Below are 16911 nucleotides of genomic sequence, written 5' to 3' on the forward strand. Positions count from 1 at the left end.
GACACTGTTGACCTAGTAAACAAGGTCGGCTCATTATTGGCTGGATTCTGCGTCAGCATCACATGCATGCCATGCACTCGTGTGCTCACACGATGAACACCATCAGAGAGTGACACAGAGAGAGGAAATTGTTTAATAAAATCGTTATTTTTGTTTTTTTGCACACAAAAAGTATTCTGGTCGCTTTATAACATTAAGGTTGAACCACTGTAGTCACATGGGCTATTTTAACAGTGTCTTTACTATCTTTCTGGGCCTGCAAAAGTTGCAATTACGTTGCAGTCTGGGGTCAGAAAGCTTTTGGATTTTATCAAAAATATCTTCATTTGTGTTCTGAAGATGAACTAAGGTCTTATGGGTTTGGAACAACATGATGATGAGTAATTAATGCAGAAATTTCCCTTTTTTTTTGCTGAACTAACCCTTTAAGAGCCATATAATGTGTTGTTAATTTAGATAAAAAGAACATCAGAATGATTTGACCTGTAATGTCTGTATGTAGTGAAGCAGTTAAACAGACTAGGTTATTTATATGTAAAAATCATACAAATGCCCCATTCTGAAACATCATTGTAAAGAAAATAAAGATCCACCTTTGTTTGTTGAGACTTTCTAGTGCATTTCATAGCCAATTAGATTTCCTGTAGCATTTTCATCGGCCAGGCATGGAGGTCTATTCTGATTGATAAATTTAAGAGCATGGAGAGATTCGCGATTGCACACTACACAGAGCGCGCACTCATAAGAGGAGAGGCAGTTCACTTTTTTATTTGAGAGCTCACGTCGTTTTCTGCCATTGACATGAATGTGCGTTACAATAATGCACTCTCCACAAACCTGCAGGTATGATTAAAATTATGCGCAATACCTGCAATCCTGCGCTGTAACTGAAACAAGTGACAGCAGGAGGATGGTGTGTGTCAAACTCAGGGTTTTCATTGGTCCGTTTACGATTGGATAACTTTATTGGCTACCGATATGCTGGTCAAAGGTTTCATATTAATTAAAATTGTTGGCGTACTCAGTAACAGAATGTGATTTTACAAGTAGCGAAGTAGATTACTTAGCTTAATTTGTACTTGAGTACAAGTAAAATTACAGATTGAAAATTGTACTCAAAAAAAGTACAAAAACACGAAAAAACTACTTAATTACAGTAACGTGAATAGTTGTAATACGTTACTTCCACCTCTGATAATAAGGCGTATAAATCATAATAATGAGTCTTTAATTGCACATCAGAAAAAATGCAAGTGATTGGTGCTGTTGCCTCCATGTCTTGCAACAGACAGCAGTAGTTGGTCTGTAGCACTTTAAGGCTTGGCAAAGGCTCAGTTTTTTGGACAGTATTGACAATTCTGGACACACTGAGTCTAAAATGGAAAATTATTATTTTGAATTAATATTATTAATAAAATTAAATAGCTATGCATTCTGATAGACCTGCTGCTTTTTATTATGACAAATATTAATCAAACAACAATACTGACGAAAGAGAAAAATGCTTTCAGTTTTAAATGTATTTTTTTGACTGTTTACTTGAAAAACACCATTAAAAGCCTAAAGCTAGGTTTACTTCGTTGAGAAACACTTGAAGGCTGAATATATTTAATTTGTTATTGATTGCAGTATTTAGACTGTATTTCACATGTACTTATATAAAATTGAGTAATTTGTGTAGCTGAAGATGGTATTAGCATATTTGTTGCATACTGAAAAAATAATTGCCTTCTGAAAGTGCAATTGAAAAACTAGTTCAGCCACAAACAGATGTGCAGATATAGTCTGATGCAACATCTCTCTTTCATAAGCCACTTTCACGCATTAAATCTGCTAAATTTCTGTAAAATTGCCAGATTATTAAAGCAATTCACATTTGCTTGTTTACACAAGCAACAGCTTAATGACTGTAACCTTTAAGATTCCATTCACACATGAGCACCAAAAATACATATAAACTCTGAGATGTCAGTAATTGGAAATGACTTTTAAATGCTGCAGCATTTTCTTCATCTACCCAGAAGAGAAGTGCTTTAGTTTTTCTGCTATCTGTTCAAGTTAACACTTTTGGACTTCCATCTCACAAGCGTTACTGTCGTGGAATAATCGTGTCATCTCCATCAGAACGTTTAGTAATTGCACAAAGCAGACATCTTTCTTCAGTCCTGACCTCGTTAGCTCTCAAATTGGTAATCTAGCTGCACACAACAACAGAAGCATCCATTGTTGTCATTTTGTGACATATAAACATATTGATCTGCCCAGTATTTTCAATAATTAAAAATTTCTCATTAAACAGTTCTAATTATCTTATCTAATTCTTTTCTTCTGTATTATGTATGGTACATTATGTGGGCAGTATTACTCCTATATTAGTTTCAATGGTAAATTTCTAACAGTTGGACTACAAAAGTTAATAAAGTTTTAGACTGAAATAAAAAATAGTTTCTTTATTTTTTTCGTAGAAAAAAGTGAGGAACTTTTATTTTCTCTACTTTTCTTCACTTCTCAATTAGCGTCCTTTGCTGTGGCCATGTTTCTAAACTAGGGAAACAGATAGCAGTGTTTTTAAAATAAGTAAATGACGGAAATATTTGTTTTTGTATCACTGTTTATTCAGTGAAGAAGAAGTGACAGTGCTTTTGTCCAGTTAAAGTAGAGGAGCAGAACGAACTGTTGCATAACTGCCTCTGCTCCCAATGAGCTGACCCATTTTTTTCTACACTATATCATGAGCTTCTCTTTTCCTTTATGTTGTCATTTGTTCAGGCACTCAACAGATGGCACTGTTAACCTGTGATGAGGGGTGTGTGATGACTTGAGGATAACTGATACTGTACCAATACAGTAAATATTAGAGTAAATGGATGCAAACATGCTCTTCAGAAACTAACCTCAATGAACAATACTATTTAATTAAAGTTTTCATGGTCATTAATATCCAACTGTGTTCAGACTGTGTATAGAGAAGAATTTTTAAAAAGCATTTGTCTTATTTAATCAACCTCCTCAATGCATTTCAGTGTCACATCTCTATAAAGTTCTATGTGAATGATCATAACCTTCTCCAGATGCTGTCCTTCATGACACAGCTAACGTTTGTCTGTATTATCCTTCTAGTGGCTAATGGTTGCCAGAACCAGAATAAAACAGATTGGACTCTGAGATCTTGGATGATGTCATTGTTGTGGGAGGACAGCGGGTGATGATCGGTACATTTGTCAGTTGTTTCTGGTGTAGTTTTGGCTGGCATCTCTATTGACAAAGGCCTGTGGTGGCATTGGTCTTTTGTATCGCCGGCCTGTGGATTTAAGCTTTGCATTTGTTTCTCTCTGGTGAAATGCATCTGATGGATGTGCAGTCTGAGATTTCAAATATGTCTGTTACTGTTCAGACGATATCAGACGATTCCTCAAAAGTGTTCTACACAGAGTTCAATGGATGAATAGATTGAGATATTTTTAATTTTCCAAATACTTTTTGGTGGCCAGCGAATTGTTTAGGCGAATCAGTGAGCTTATTATTCATTATTATTCGCTACTGATGTATGCAAGACTGCTCTACAGTTCAGCCAATCACATTCAGATCTGTCTCCATTCCAGAATGGAATGCTCATTTTTCATGAGCCAAACAACAAGCGATGGATAAAGTCAAGTCCCACATTATTTTTATTGTTTGATAAGCAGTTTCACTCGGAAATACATAACAATATGGATCAAGGGTGGGTCAAAACTTTTTAGAGAGGGTTTGTCATTTGCACTGAGGGTTTGTAGTGCACTAAAATTATTAAAAAAAAAAAAATTATATTATACATTATATATATTAAACATTAACTAATTGACTACCCAGTTGTTGTGACCCATCCCTTCTGTAATTGTAACTGTCTTATGTGCGGTTGTGTGTTGTGTAGCAGCGATGCAGGGCTGAAGGACGTGCTGTCGGACTGGGACTCAGACATGGATGGTGTGGATTGTCTTAAGGACACAGATGTTCTCCACAATGGCAGTCGGAGCGACCAGGAAGCTGCCCGACGTCTGGCAAAACGACTTTACCACCTGGAGGGCTTCCGACGCTCGGATGTCGCTAAACATCTGGGCAAGAAGTGAGTGCATAAATTCATTTCAGCCATAAATTCAGTTCTGGGTTTTCTTTCTCTCTATCCTGTTTTTCATTGGAGACCTGTTGTAACCAGAAACCAGAGGAATATGAAAACATTAGACTCTAACTTGCAAAAATACAACCTGCAAAAATACATGTAGATGCTTTCTTTGAGTCTGATTGGTTGGCAGGTAGTTTTGGGTTTGTTGACCACATTACAGTTCTGTATCACTTCACCGTGTTTTCGCTGAATTCTATCTAAAAAAAAATAAATAAATAAAAAAAAAAAGCTACTGCAGAAACCAACAAATTGACCGTTTAACCACTTAAAGGAACATTTTCCAATCCATTCAGCCGATCTCCGGGTCTGGCGGTATCACTTTTACCGCTCAAAAAAATGACCAAAGAGTTGATATTTTTCCTATTTAAAACTTGACTCTTCTGTAGTTACATCGTAACTGAAAATGAAAAGTTGCAGTTATCTAGGCTGATATGGCTAGGAACTATACTCTTACTCCGCCGTAATATTCAAGGAACTTTGCTTCCGTACCATGGGTGCAGCAGGTGCAATGATATTACGCAGCGGCTGTGACCCCCTGCTTGCACAGAGAGCGTGCCTTGTGTCTTATTTCGGAGGCGTGCGTCTGTCTGTTTCTATTGAAGTGCTTCTAACGGCCACTGCAGCGACGCAATGATTTTACCGGCGACTGGCCCTTATTTAGAAGACGGGACTTATTCCACCATATTGCACATTGCACTTTCTCCCATTCAAAACAATATGTGTGACACGTCTTGTGTTATTCTATAGTCTTTGGTTAAGGGCACATCACATATACATTTTTATTAAGTTGAAAATGTTTTATTTGCACTTAGAGTATGATTTTCGCAATTTAGAGCACAATTCAAAATGGAATTACCATGAGCCAAGCAATCCTTGCTATCAATGCAACATTAAAATCATTCTGTTTACTTCAGTACTTAGCCCAGTCATCAGTTCGCTCACACTAAAAGAGTGTATGCACAGTTAACAGTTAAACACCGTCAGTCCCCTGAGCTGCCCTCAGCCTTCAAGTTCATCCCTCACATTCTCACACACAGAAATAAAGATTTGAACATACAGGCTCTCATCCATATTCATAAGCACTCTCAGTGCCAGACACAGTACTCCAGAGGAGAGCATCATTACTCCAGTGTGCTCTCTAGCACCGCCTCCACAGCCCTGCACATCCTGTCTCACTCTCCTGCTGTCTGAAGAACATCACTGTCCACAGCCCTGCGTTCATCCATGCGTTCATCCTGTGTCTGAAGAGCATCACTGTCCATAGCCCTGTGCTCATCCTGTCTCACTCTTTTACTCGAGGAAGACCATCACTGTCCACAACCATGTGTTCATCCTTTTTCAATCTCCTACTGTCTGAAGACCACCACTGTCCACAACCATTTGCTCATCCTCTCTCACTCTCCTGTTGTCTGAAGACCATCACTGTCTGCAGCTTATCACGCAGATCTTCACAGGCAGATCTTTTCAAGCAGCCACTGACAAATTGGCTTGAGATCATGCCTTCTAATACAGCAAAAATCAGCTGCTCTCTGCTAAAAGGTCATGAGCTGAAAATACATATTATTTTACAATCAGAAGTCTAGATAAAATAGTTTCTAGCAGTCCTGTATTTGTGCAGCTTTTGAAAATTCTGTCCGTATAAGTCTGCAATATTTTTTTTTTTGGTTAAAAATGATCCAAAATCAATTTTTGAGCAGGTACATAACCATCCAGTGTTCAAAACTATCTTGTTACCTTAGCCCGATTCACAACTGTAAGCTTGTAATAATGTTTTATAATTCGAGTGGTACTGGAAGGTTTCCGCGGGAAATTCAAGCATGCAGCAGTTCGTCTTTGCATCATTACGTCACGTCTGTTTACATAGAGGAGTCCCAGCTAGTACTGTAGGCTAAATAGCATGTGAGGATGCTGCAGGCGGCGGATCATTTAAAGCCTTTTGTCACAGCAGCTGAAATAATTAAACTTATCATTTTGATAGTGGATTGTATGGTATGACAAATTAACGTTAGAGATTAGACTGTACAGAAATTGAAATCAACAGGTAATGCTAATACACACTAAATGCAAAGTCACTTAATGCTGATGTTGTTAACATTAACAATTTGAGAACAAAGTATAACAATAATAATTTCCACAGTTTAATGTGATATGAGCTGAGCGATCATTAGATTTAATCACCATTGGTATATTGTAATGCTTTTTTTCTCAGTTGGTCAGAACAAAAGTGGCAGATTTGTTACTTGTTCAAATTACATTTTCTGGTGAAAATTCTTATTTTGGTCATACTTCAAAGACTACAATCTATGATTCCAAAGTACAGTGTCCACCAGTGTGATGACTGACAGCAACACATTTTCCTCAAAATATTAGATTTATCTGCGCTGAGGATGCACAACCCACGTAAAGATGATAATTCTGCAAATAACTGCAATTTCAGGTTTCAAACAGAGATGGCAACAAAGAGGCAAAACTTACATACTGCAGCTTTAAATTATAGTTAATCCAAAAATGTTGTCATTTACTCATTCTCATATTGTTATAAAACTTTATGACCTTCTTTCTTCTGTGTAACATAAGATCTTTCAAGAAATGTCTCTTGTTTTTAGTTTTTTCTGTTTTTGTCTATTCAATGGAAGTCATTGGTCACCAACACAACATGTACTTAAATTACATTTAAATGTATGCATTTGGCAGACACTTTTTTTTCAATTCATGCATTCCCTAGGAATTGAACCCATTGTCTCAGCATTGCTAGCCTAATCATATCCATAGCCCTACTAAATGGCAGAAAATCGCTTTGAAATAAAACATAAACACAATAAGTACATTGTTCCTAAACATTTTTGACATAAGTATTTAGTAATTAAAAACACCTAGTATAAAAGTGAGACCATGCCAACATAATTCTCAAGCTTATCCTGATAGGAGCAAGTCAAATCATGAGCGCTGTAGAAATGTAAAAATGTAGTGCAACAGTTTGCACTGGAAATTGAATTAAAAGTTAAAATGTTTTAGTGGAGGAATGGAGAGTGATTACAATAGTAGGTTACCAACACAGCACAAATACAAACTACACAACAACTGTAGTCCAAGCTTTACTGTTTCCTCAATTGTCAATTTAAATATGTGAATATTTATGCATATTTATTTCTGACTGCCTGTGTCCCTCCTCTTGCCCCATTGAAATCATTTGTACACTTAGCATCATGATGGAATATATTAATACCAAGGCTTGAAAACTGCCTCTATATTGAAATTCATTGGTCAAAAGGTGTGGGAACCCTGAATGTCAAGTTTCAGTCATATAGCAGCACTGCCGCAAACTCATTCACGTGTCCATCTGGGAATGCATGTTTCTTATATAATCTGCTTTATACTGCTGTGGTTTCTCTTGTGCAACCCTCTCCATTATAGAGTCGTGTCAGGGTATCTATTCAGGGTTGTTTATCATAAACTAGTGAAACGCTCTGAACTTCACTATATCTGATTTCTATGTCACTCTGATAATTCACACATACAGTCAGTGAGTATAAAAAGATGATGTGTTATTATAGTGCACATAGGCTCTTATTAAATTTGATTGTCAGATAACAGAAACAAAATGAGGTCATGTCCAGTTCAACTGTTGCTAATGTGAATGTTTTTTTTTTTTTTTTTAATCTCCGTAGTAATGTAATATATTTCTTGTGTTTGCATTCACAGTAATGACTTCAGTAAGATGGTTGCAGAAGAGTACCTCACATTCTTTGAGTTTACAGACCAGACATTGGACCAATCTCTCAGGTACTTCTTATGTCAAGTGTTTATGTCATTATGTGGGTGGAGCCCTCTGATGTGTGATTGACTGCTTACTTCATTGTTAATGAGCTCATTAGAAGCTGTCTATTCAGTGGCTTTTATTTAATAATTTTTTTCCATGTTAGGACTGCTGGGTGGTATAACATTATATACCATGGATCAGTATAATGCAAAGTGTCTCAAAGGCGAGTAAGGGTAGTGATTTAGTGTTGATGCATTGTGTCCGCTGTAACTGAAGGCTGTTTACAGTTTCCAAGCTGTGTTTTAACTAATGCGCAGTCATACGATCACAGTGTGCATATCGCTGCTATTTTGCATTGTCTAGAAATGTTGCCTCATCTGGTTTTCAGTTTAATCTTATGTTTTTAACTCAAGTGTTAAATAGTTAAATAGTATTCTTTTTCTTGCAATGATGCCACTATTACACATAATCATATTAGATATATTATAATCTTGCCTTTTGGTTATCTCTTGGTCCCACAAAAAATGAAAAACGGTTTAATTTGTAAATGTATTCAATGGAATATCAAAAAAAGGAGTACTTAATATTAATTTAATTTCCAGCAAAAGTGCAATATTGTGATATATACTGTTAAATAAATTTACTCATACTGCAACGTGAGATCAATAGAATTTAGATTTAAAGTTTTTAATGTTTTAAGGTTTCAGGTTTTTAATGTTGGTGTTTTTAATATACTTTAAGCATTTTAAGATGCTTTAATATGCTTTCTGACGTCACAAACTACCTTGTAACCAATCATGTCATTGTGCTGGCGGGCTTTAGCATACCATTAACCATGAGCGCTCTGAATCAGGAGAGTGTCAAGAAGCCATCACTGTATATTTTTATGTTGGTATAAAAAATCGGGTAGATTTAGCAATATAGCGGGTGTGTTATGTATGTTATAATGAACTGTATGCCTTTCTCCACTGATGTTCTAAGGTGTTCAAAGCGTTTCTAACGATTCTGATTTTTAAAGATATTGTCTCGCGAGTGGGAACATAGTGTGTGTAACATTAGCAATAAATTATTAGCAGCTGTTTGATAATGTAGTCATGAAAAGGCTAATCATATTAATTAACGCCATGTGTCTGACAATGTAAAAAGTGAAACCATTGCAGCGTTTACCTCAGTGGAGTGGAGGCGGGGCTAATTAGCATATTCATAGATCAGTGTATAATAAATGAAGCAAGGGTGAGGAGTTACATTCAAGCTATTTTAAAGCATGAAGAATTTTTTTTTTTTTTTTTTACAGGAATACATATTTAAATGTGTCATATTGGTGATCAAAGATGTGTTTTAAGGGTTTTAATGTGTTTTCTGCTCTGATTAGGGCACTTTGTTGGCTCTACAAACAAGAGACATCATGTACATGTGTCTTGTGATAGTCATGTTATATTGCTGTTTTTTTGTTGCAGATGTTTTCTGAAAGCATTCTCACTAATGGGCGAGACTCAGGAGAGGGAGCGGGTGTTAATTCATTTCTCTAATCGGTACTATCAGTGTAATCCCACTGTCATCACCTCACAAGGTACTGCATGTCAACCTCACACAACCTTTCTCATTTACTTACTCATTACTTACAAGATTCGTTTTTTCTATCAGTATGAAAATGTGACCCTAACAGAGTGATACACACTTCCACTCTGTGTTTGGGTCCTGATCACCAAGTCTGAAATGTACATTATCCTACTTATTGCATGGCTACTTACCAAATAATACATAAATGGATAAGATATATTGATATGAGTTGAAATTAATAATGCAAGAATAGGATAGGGTTATATACCAGTTAAATAGATATTAATAAAGCTGTTTCATTTCAGTGTTCATGACTGATTAAAAAAAAAAATCAAAATGTAACAAATTTGTGGTAATTTCTACTATATTACTATTATCACATTTCCATTAAAATATTTATATTGTAATGCATATTGTTATTGATTGAAATTTGAAGAATATTGTGATATATATTTTTCTTTATCATTCACTCTTATGAGAGAAGAAAGAGAGTGTGGAGTAATACAAAAGACATGAAACTAGCACAGCGGTCTCAAATGTAAAAGTTGCCTGAGGACTACAGTATTTTAGTGTTTAATGCTTTGACATATAGAACTCCCTCCTTAGGAAATATTGAGCTTTTGCAGAACATTTGATATCTGTTCGAAAGTCAGATCATTTTAAATCCTCTCTTTACTAATTCTCCGTAAAGCTTGATTGTCTAATCGCTCATTCAGAATCACAGTGTTGCGTTTCCTCCATAGCAACAGCTATGGCCAGTATATGGGTAAAAAGCTAAACCATCTCCTTGTTGCTAAGACTGTTGCCATGGAAGTGATGTTAGATTTTCTCCTGATGCAGAGATGAATGTGTGTGTGTGATATCAGAAGTTATGATAAAAATAATGTTCTCTCTGTTTGACCTGTATGTGAGTGCGTTCATAATATGACGAGTGTTTCATTGATGTTTGCAGATGGAGTTCATTGCCTTACCTGTGCGATAATGCTGCTCAACACTGACCTTCATGGCCCTGTAAGTGACCTCTGACCCTCTGGTAGAGTTACTCATATTAGCAGTTAAATGAGAAGTGACAGTTTGTTCCATCTTTGAAATCAGACACCGTTTGACCTTATCAGAGCCTGTTATCAGCGAATGTAAAGATTCTACTGGAGGAGGATATGTTTAAGTCATATTTACTCCAAAATCAAAAGACAAAATTGGCTTTTTGGGCAGGGTGCAGTGTGCATCAAGGATGTCAGATTCGTTTGTGATTTATTTAATTGTAGATATTATCTGTGATCAAATATTGAAGGTTAAATCTGTTAAATCTGCATGAATGTGTCTAAATAAAACCAGCTGGTTTTAACCACAGGAAGAAAACAAAAAGAAATGATATATCAGATATGTGCCATCAGTAACTACAGTGAAGAAAGAAGAAAGTTTTGCACACCAACTATTTCCTAAATGAAATGTGAGGAGCATTCTGGGTTCTCTAAGAATAGCTCCTCTCATTGGTCTCCATGGAGTTTGATCATGTGTCTTGGAACTTACAGGAGTTTGACACATTCAGTAGAACGCATGTGCCATGGAGACGTAGAGATTTCAAGCCCACGCCACAGCACTTCTCTAGACGCTTTCATTTCAAACATTGTTTAGTTTCATGTCATGTGGGTGAATACAGCTGAAATTTGCGCAGCCGTGGATCTTTTCAGAAATGTATGCCAGACACCCACACACAAATACATGGCTCCATTTGTGGAGAGAAGCGTTATCCATATCACACAGGTTATATGGAGACAGAGCAGGTGCATATGGGGGAATCTCCTCAAAGCCTGTCCAGGTCCCATTTCACCTCAAAAAGACAAAATTTGAAAGATGAAAGAAGACGTTTGTGTTTTACGTAAAGAAAACAAAACATATTTTTTAGAACCACTTTTAGCTTTAAGGTCAATTAGATTACGCTCAGACTGCAGGCAAAATGGCCCAAATCAGATTTTTTTTTTGCTCAGATCTTTTTTTTTTCTTAACAGTGTGAACAGCACAAACCACATGGAATTTGATCTTTTAGATTCTGATTTGAGCCACTTCCATATGTGGTACTAAATCAGTTTTTTCAACCTCAGTCTGAACACTCATATCAGAATTCATGTCACTTTTACGTCACTCTAGATCGACATTCGTTACAGTTCTGCATTGATAGGAATCACTCCAAAGATTTTACATACCTGTAGTTCTTTGATCACTTGGTTAATACGGAAGATGGCAGTGAAGTTAGTCAGTGGACGGACAGTGAGGGAAAACTAGAAAATCTCTGCTGTCTTTCTCCTCATCCTCGTCTTTGACCTCCTTATGTCCTCTTGAGTACATCAGCTCATAATTAAACCCGCAATGCTGACTTCAGTAGTGTTTACTTCCGCATGACAGCTGCTGCACGCCGTCTTGTTATTGTTCTTTTTTGGAACCGTGACCTGTTCACACTCAAATCTATTAATCAGATTTGAGTGTTAAATCAGAATTGAGCATTAAGGCTTACAGTGTGAACATAGACTTATTGTATTCCTGAAAGCTGTCAAAATTAACTCCAGATATCCAGATGTTTTTTCACTCACATTCTCTTCAGAATGAGAATGTCCAATGACAAAGAGCTGTGAAATAACCGAAACCTATTGAATAGAAAGGGTTTTTGCTATTTCTTGACCAAACGTCCTGTGTCAACGGTACATGGAGTCAGTAAGGAACTTTTTTTAATTAATACTTTTGTTCAGGAAGAAATAATTAAATTGATTAAAAGACTTTTACATTGTTTTAAAAAATGAAATACAAAGTAAGGCACAACAGTTTTCAAAATTGATAATAATCAGAAATGTTTCTTGAGCAGCAAATCATCATATTAGAAAGATTTCTGAAGGATTATGTGACAATGAAGACTGGAGTAACGATGCTGAAAATTCAGCTTTGGATCACAGGAATACATTACATTACAGAATATATTCACATAAACAGTTATTTTAAATTGTAATAATATTTCACAATATTCTTAATTTATTTCTTGATCACATAAATGTTGCCTTGATGAGCATAAGAGAAATGAGTATGTCAGTACAGGAAAACAAAACATCATCTCTTTTTATTAGGGCATTGTTTGTGACAATACAATTAACTGTGTTTTCCCATAATGCAATCTCACTATACTTACTGTAAAACATAATGGAAATCATCCTTTATGAGAAAGTTTTTTTTAGTAGCCTAAATTGCATTCAGTATAACAAATTCTAGCATGATTCATTCAGAATGAAATAAAATATGAAATAGACCTTTCTTGCTTTACAGTAATGAGAATGAAATTTTAGGGGCGGGAGAATGAACACACGTTTGCCTTGTATTTATGAGTGTGATATCTGGTTACTGACTCAAGACTCAATGATTTATTGTCCTTGCAAAATAGTGTTTTATTGTCAGTCAGTCTTTGCTGACTTTGTGATATGTGTGCATTGCAGATCCATGTCAAATCATACAGAAAGAGAAAAATGTCTGTTTACTTGATGGATGACGTAAAGCTATAGCATCATTTCGCCTATGAAACTGTAGTGCGAGATCTTGTGGAGTCGTGTATTTGGAAGCAGCCTGTGTCTCTCTTTGATTTCTCGTGCCAGTCTGAACATTTGTCAGTGCCATCCACCTACAAACTCGGCTGGTGCTGGCAGGAACAGTAAAGTCAGTGGAACAAACACCGTCTGCGCTTTATTTTAGAATGCAAGCAGCCGCTCCTTCAGTCTTTGTCGTGACATTATAAAAGCTGCAATCTGATGCTGTGAAGGAGAAATCAAGGTTCAGACAGAGTAATTGCAGATAATGTCTAATAGCAGCATCTTACGCAGGCTTCAGCTGGTCACAGTATTGTTCATATGGTGAGATGCAGCTCTGCTGTCGTGGCTTTGGTCATTACAGCAGTTGTAGAACTGTGACCTGTTCTGCTGTGACATTTTCTCTGTTTGTTCCTGCATGAGCTGTTACACCAGAGGTGTGAAAATGGTTTGGTGCATATTTTTTTCCACATTTATTTTGGTATTTTTGCTCTCTCACAGAACAAACACAAAATAAAGATCTATTATATCATAGAACAGGGGGATAGATGCTCACAAAGGCAACGTCCTTAACATGGTTATGCTTATTAAGTTATTTTCTGGAGTGTCAACTGTATTCTATAACTGAATTCACACCCGTAAATTTTCAGGACTCACAACCGCATTCTTGGAAAACCCACGCTGTGTGAACAGAACTGGAGTCGACAAATAGTTCTGTCACATCATATAGTCAAAAGAGCCGCTCTCTACTACAGTGGGTTGCATTTTTTCATATGTGGTTTCGGTAACTTACAGCTACACAGATATGAGCTGTGTGTTATCTGAAGGTTTTAGATAAAGTTCTCCACCAGAGCTGTTCCCATCAGTTTTGAGTTCTACGCACAACTCAAATTCTCTGCTCTCCTTCCAAAATATAAAAGCAGCTGTCGACTAATAAAGATTTACCAGATGAAATCTCGGCTCGATTGCACTCTTGTCGTGTCAAATGGGATAAGACTTTTCAGTTTCATGGACGTCGCCGTCTTGTACAGTATATTGCTTTGGTCACTGTTGCCATTGTTACTGGTAAAAGAGTAAGGGCTTGACTCCCGTTGCACATTCATGCAGATAGAATTCGAGACATTTCGAAACTCACACCTGTAAGTAAGGATGTACTCACACTAGGCACTCTGAACCGTGCCCGAGCGCGTTTGACCGTCAAAGCCTGGTTCGCTTGACAAGTGTGATCCCTCCATTCTGCCCCTGGCCCACTTGGAAGAGGTGGGCCAGAGTGCAGTTTGCGTGCAGTCTGAGCGCTAACCGTGGCAGAGCATGGAACAGTTACTACTTTTGATTGCGCCAGCGGGGTAGTGGGGAGGGGGAACAATCACGCTCGGGCTCGGTTCAAGGCAACCGTGCCTAGTGTGAGTACACCCTAAATGCGGTTGTCAATCCCAAATACATTTTCATTGGATAGTTAATACTCTAACAAAATGCAAACTGTTTAAGTGATTCAATGAAATGACATTTCATATTAAAACATTTCAATTTCTTTTATTGTACACAAACTGTAAAAAATATCTCATGGTCATGGGCCATCAGTTATGAGTAGTGGTTAAACGGATCGTTGTTGATCCGTGATCCGTACGGACCAAGCCCCACGGTTCGGGACGCATGTGATTCACGGATTTAAGTTTAAGTTAATGCAAGTTTAACCACAGTAGAGTGAAAGGTTATCGTGGGCACGTGTTTTGTCTTGCTAGTTTACACATTAAATGGATATAAAACCATTCCAGCTCTAGAAGAGGCAAAGGAGGATTTCGGTATCGCACGCCACGCTGTTATCGGTGTGCACAGACGCACATACATACAAGGCTTGCACGCACACAGAGAGAGAGAGCTCACAAACTCCAAATTGATTTCTCATCCTCAATGCACTTGGATGGACACATACACGCATTATGACAGTCAAAATACCCCTCTCGGCAAGTATTCTCGTAAACACATTCGGTTATGTTTTAAGTGAATGAGGTGAGAATTCGGATGTGTGCGTGCATGGGGTCTTACTCTTAAAGTGACAGCAACCTATAAATACCTGCTGTTGTCTGTCATGTAAATCTAACAACAAATCATAGCTATAACAACGATTAATCTATATTAAATTTATACAGTGAACAGTGTGATTTTATATTTAATTATTACATTTCTGTACACAAAAATTAATACTTATACTTTATTTGTAACTTTATGTTGTATTTATCTGTGCTTGTAATTTGTGTACAGTATTTGTTCTTTTTACAGTATGTTCACTTGCCTTTAATAATGTATCAGTTAGGCTAGTAGTTTCTGCTGTCGTATCGGAGTAGATAAAGTGGGCCAAGTAATCAATGCAAAGTTACCCCCCTCCCCTCTTTTTCTTTTTTTTCTTCTTTTTTTTGTGCTAATCCGAAAAATGATCTGTGACTTAATAACTGTGATATGATCCGAACCGTGAGTTTTGTGATCCATTGAAACACTAGTAATGAGTCATTAGGAAGTGATTACAAACTACAGTTTAGGGGGTGCACGACTACTGATTTCTGCTAGTCGATTACTTATCAAAACAATACTCACGTTACTGGACTACTCGTGGTTCATGCTACTGTAAATGAAAAGACATGAAATAGTTCTTATCAATAAATGCTTATTAATAGCCTAATGCAACAATTATAAGTAAACACTCAAAACATTATAATTATGACATTAGATATTTTAATTTTCATGTAACAGAGTAAAGCCAAATAAACCTGCGATAACCCGGGTTGCGTTAACAGGCGATGATCATGTATCGACGATAGCCAGAGATATTGTCAAAAGCATCAAATATTGGCAATATTCTGAGGATTTGGCATTTCCAATTAATGTAGGCCTGTTACATTCTTCTAGTCTATTATTACTATTAGATTAGGCTACTTTCATTATTAAATTAATATTTATAAATATGCCCGCAATATCTCTTTTTTTTTATTTTATTCATGCACGCTCGAGTAGTCGATTGTTTCCGACAGCGCCGACTAGTGGTTGAAGTAGTAGATCTCTCGACTACTCGACTAGTCTATGCAAGCCCTACTTAGGGCTGGGGGATATATCGCATGTGTTACGGGTGGCTGGTAGAGAGATGAGGCAGATACGGATTTCCACGATAATAGACACTTTACTTCAAACAATGGCAATGAACAACAGACAGACACCTTAACAAAACAGAGAACGGACGAGGAGTGAAGGGAGTGAGTGCAATATATGGGGAGTGCTGACAATAGAGTCCAGGTGCAGGTGATCTGTGATGATGAGGAGCTGACGAGGGAAGTGTGTGCAGGTGAGGAGAACAGGAGGATTCTGGGAAATGGAGTCCAGGGAAACAAGGGATCTGTAACAGTACCTCCCCCTCCCGGTAGGCGCGTCCTCGCGCCGTAGATGTAACAACCGGGAGGGGGGCGGGCGCCCTGGAGACCTCAAACCGGAGCAGGGGAAGGAGTAAACTGGAGTGGAGGTCTCCAGGGCAGGTCCAAAAACCATGGCGGGTCAAGAGCCGTGGGCAGCCATGGGGGGTCAGGAGCCGTGGGCAGCCATGGCGGGTCAGGAGCCGTGGGCAGCCATGGCGGGTCAGGTGCAGCGGGCAGCCATGGCGGGTCAGGTGCAGCGGGCAGACATGCAGCGGGCATACATGGCGGGTCAGGTGCAGCGGGCAGCCATGGCGGGTCAGGTGCAGCGGGCAGCCATGGCGGGTCAGGAGCCGAAGCCTTCGAGGCGTTGAGCCCAGGCGTCGCTGAAGGACTGGCGGGTGATGGCGGAACCGAAGGCTCCGCCGACCGAAGCGCAGCCGGGGCTCCAGAAGGCCGCAGTTGAACACA

General features: G+C 37.9%; 1 protein-coding gene across 5 annotated transcripts in view; it reads left to right on the forward strand.

Annotated features, from left to right (window-relative positions):
- The window catches only part of psd3l (pleckstrin and Sec7 domain containing 3, like), a 122739-nt gene that overhangs the window by 49997 nt on the left and 55831 nt on the right, over window positions 1-16911 (forward strand). For all 5 annotated transcript variants that reach the window (XM_067398413.1, XM_067398415.1, XM_067398414.1 and 2 more), the window contains 4 exons: window positions 3911-4102; window positions 7862-7942; window positions 9377-9489; window positions 10432-10490. In XM_067398413.1, coding sequence (XP_067254514.1) covers window positions 3911-4102; window positions 7862-7942; window positions 9377-9489; window positions 10432-10490 — 445 coding nt within the window. The remainder of the gene's footprint in view (window positions 1-3910; window positions 4103-7861; window positions 7943-9376; window positions 9490-10431; window positions 10491-16911) is intronic.

This window comes from Chanodichthys erythropterus, chromosome 10, assembly GCF_024489055.1.
Source record: "Chanodichthys erythropterus isolate Z2021 chromosome 10, ASM2448905v1, whole genome shotgun sequence".
Taxonomy (NCBI): Eukaryota; Metazoa; Chordata; class Actinopteri; order Cypriniformes; family Xenocyprididae; genus Chanodichthys; species Chanodichthys erythropterus.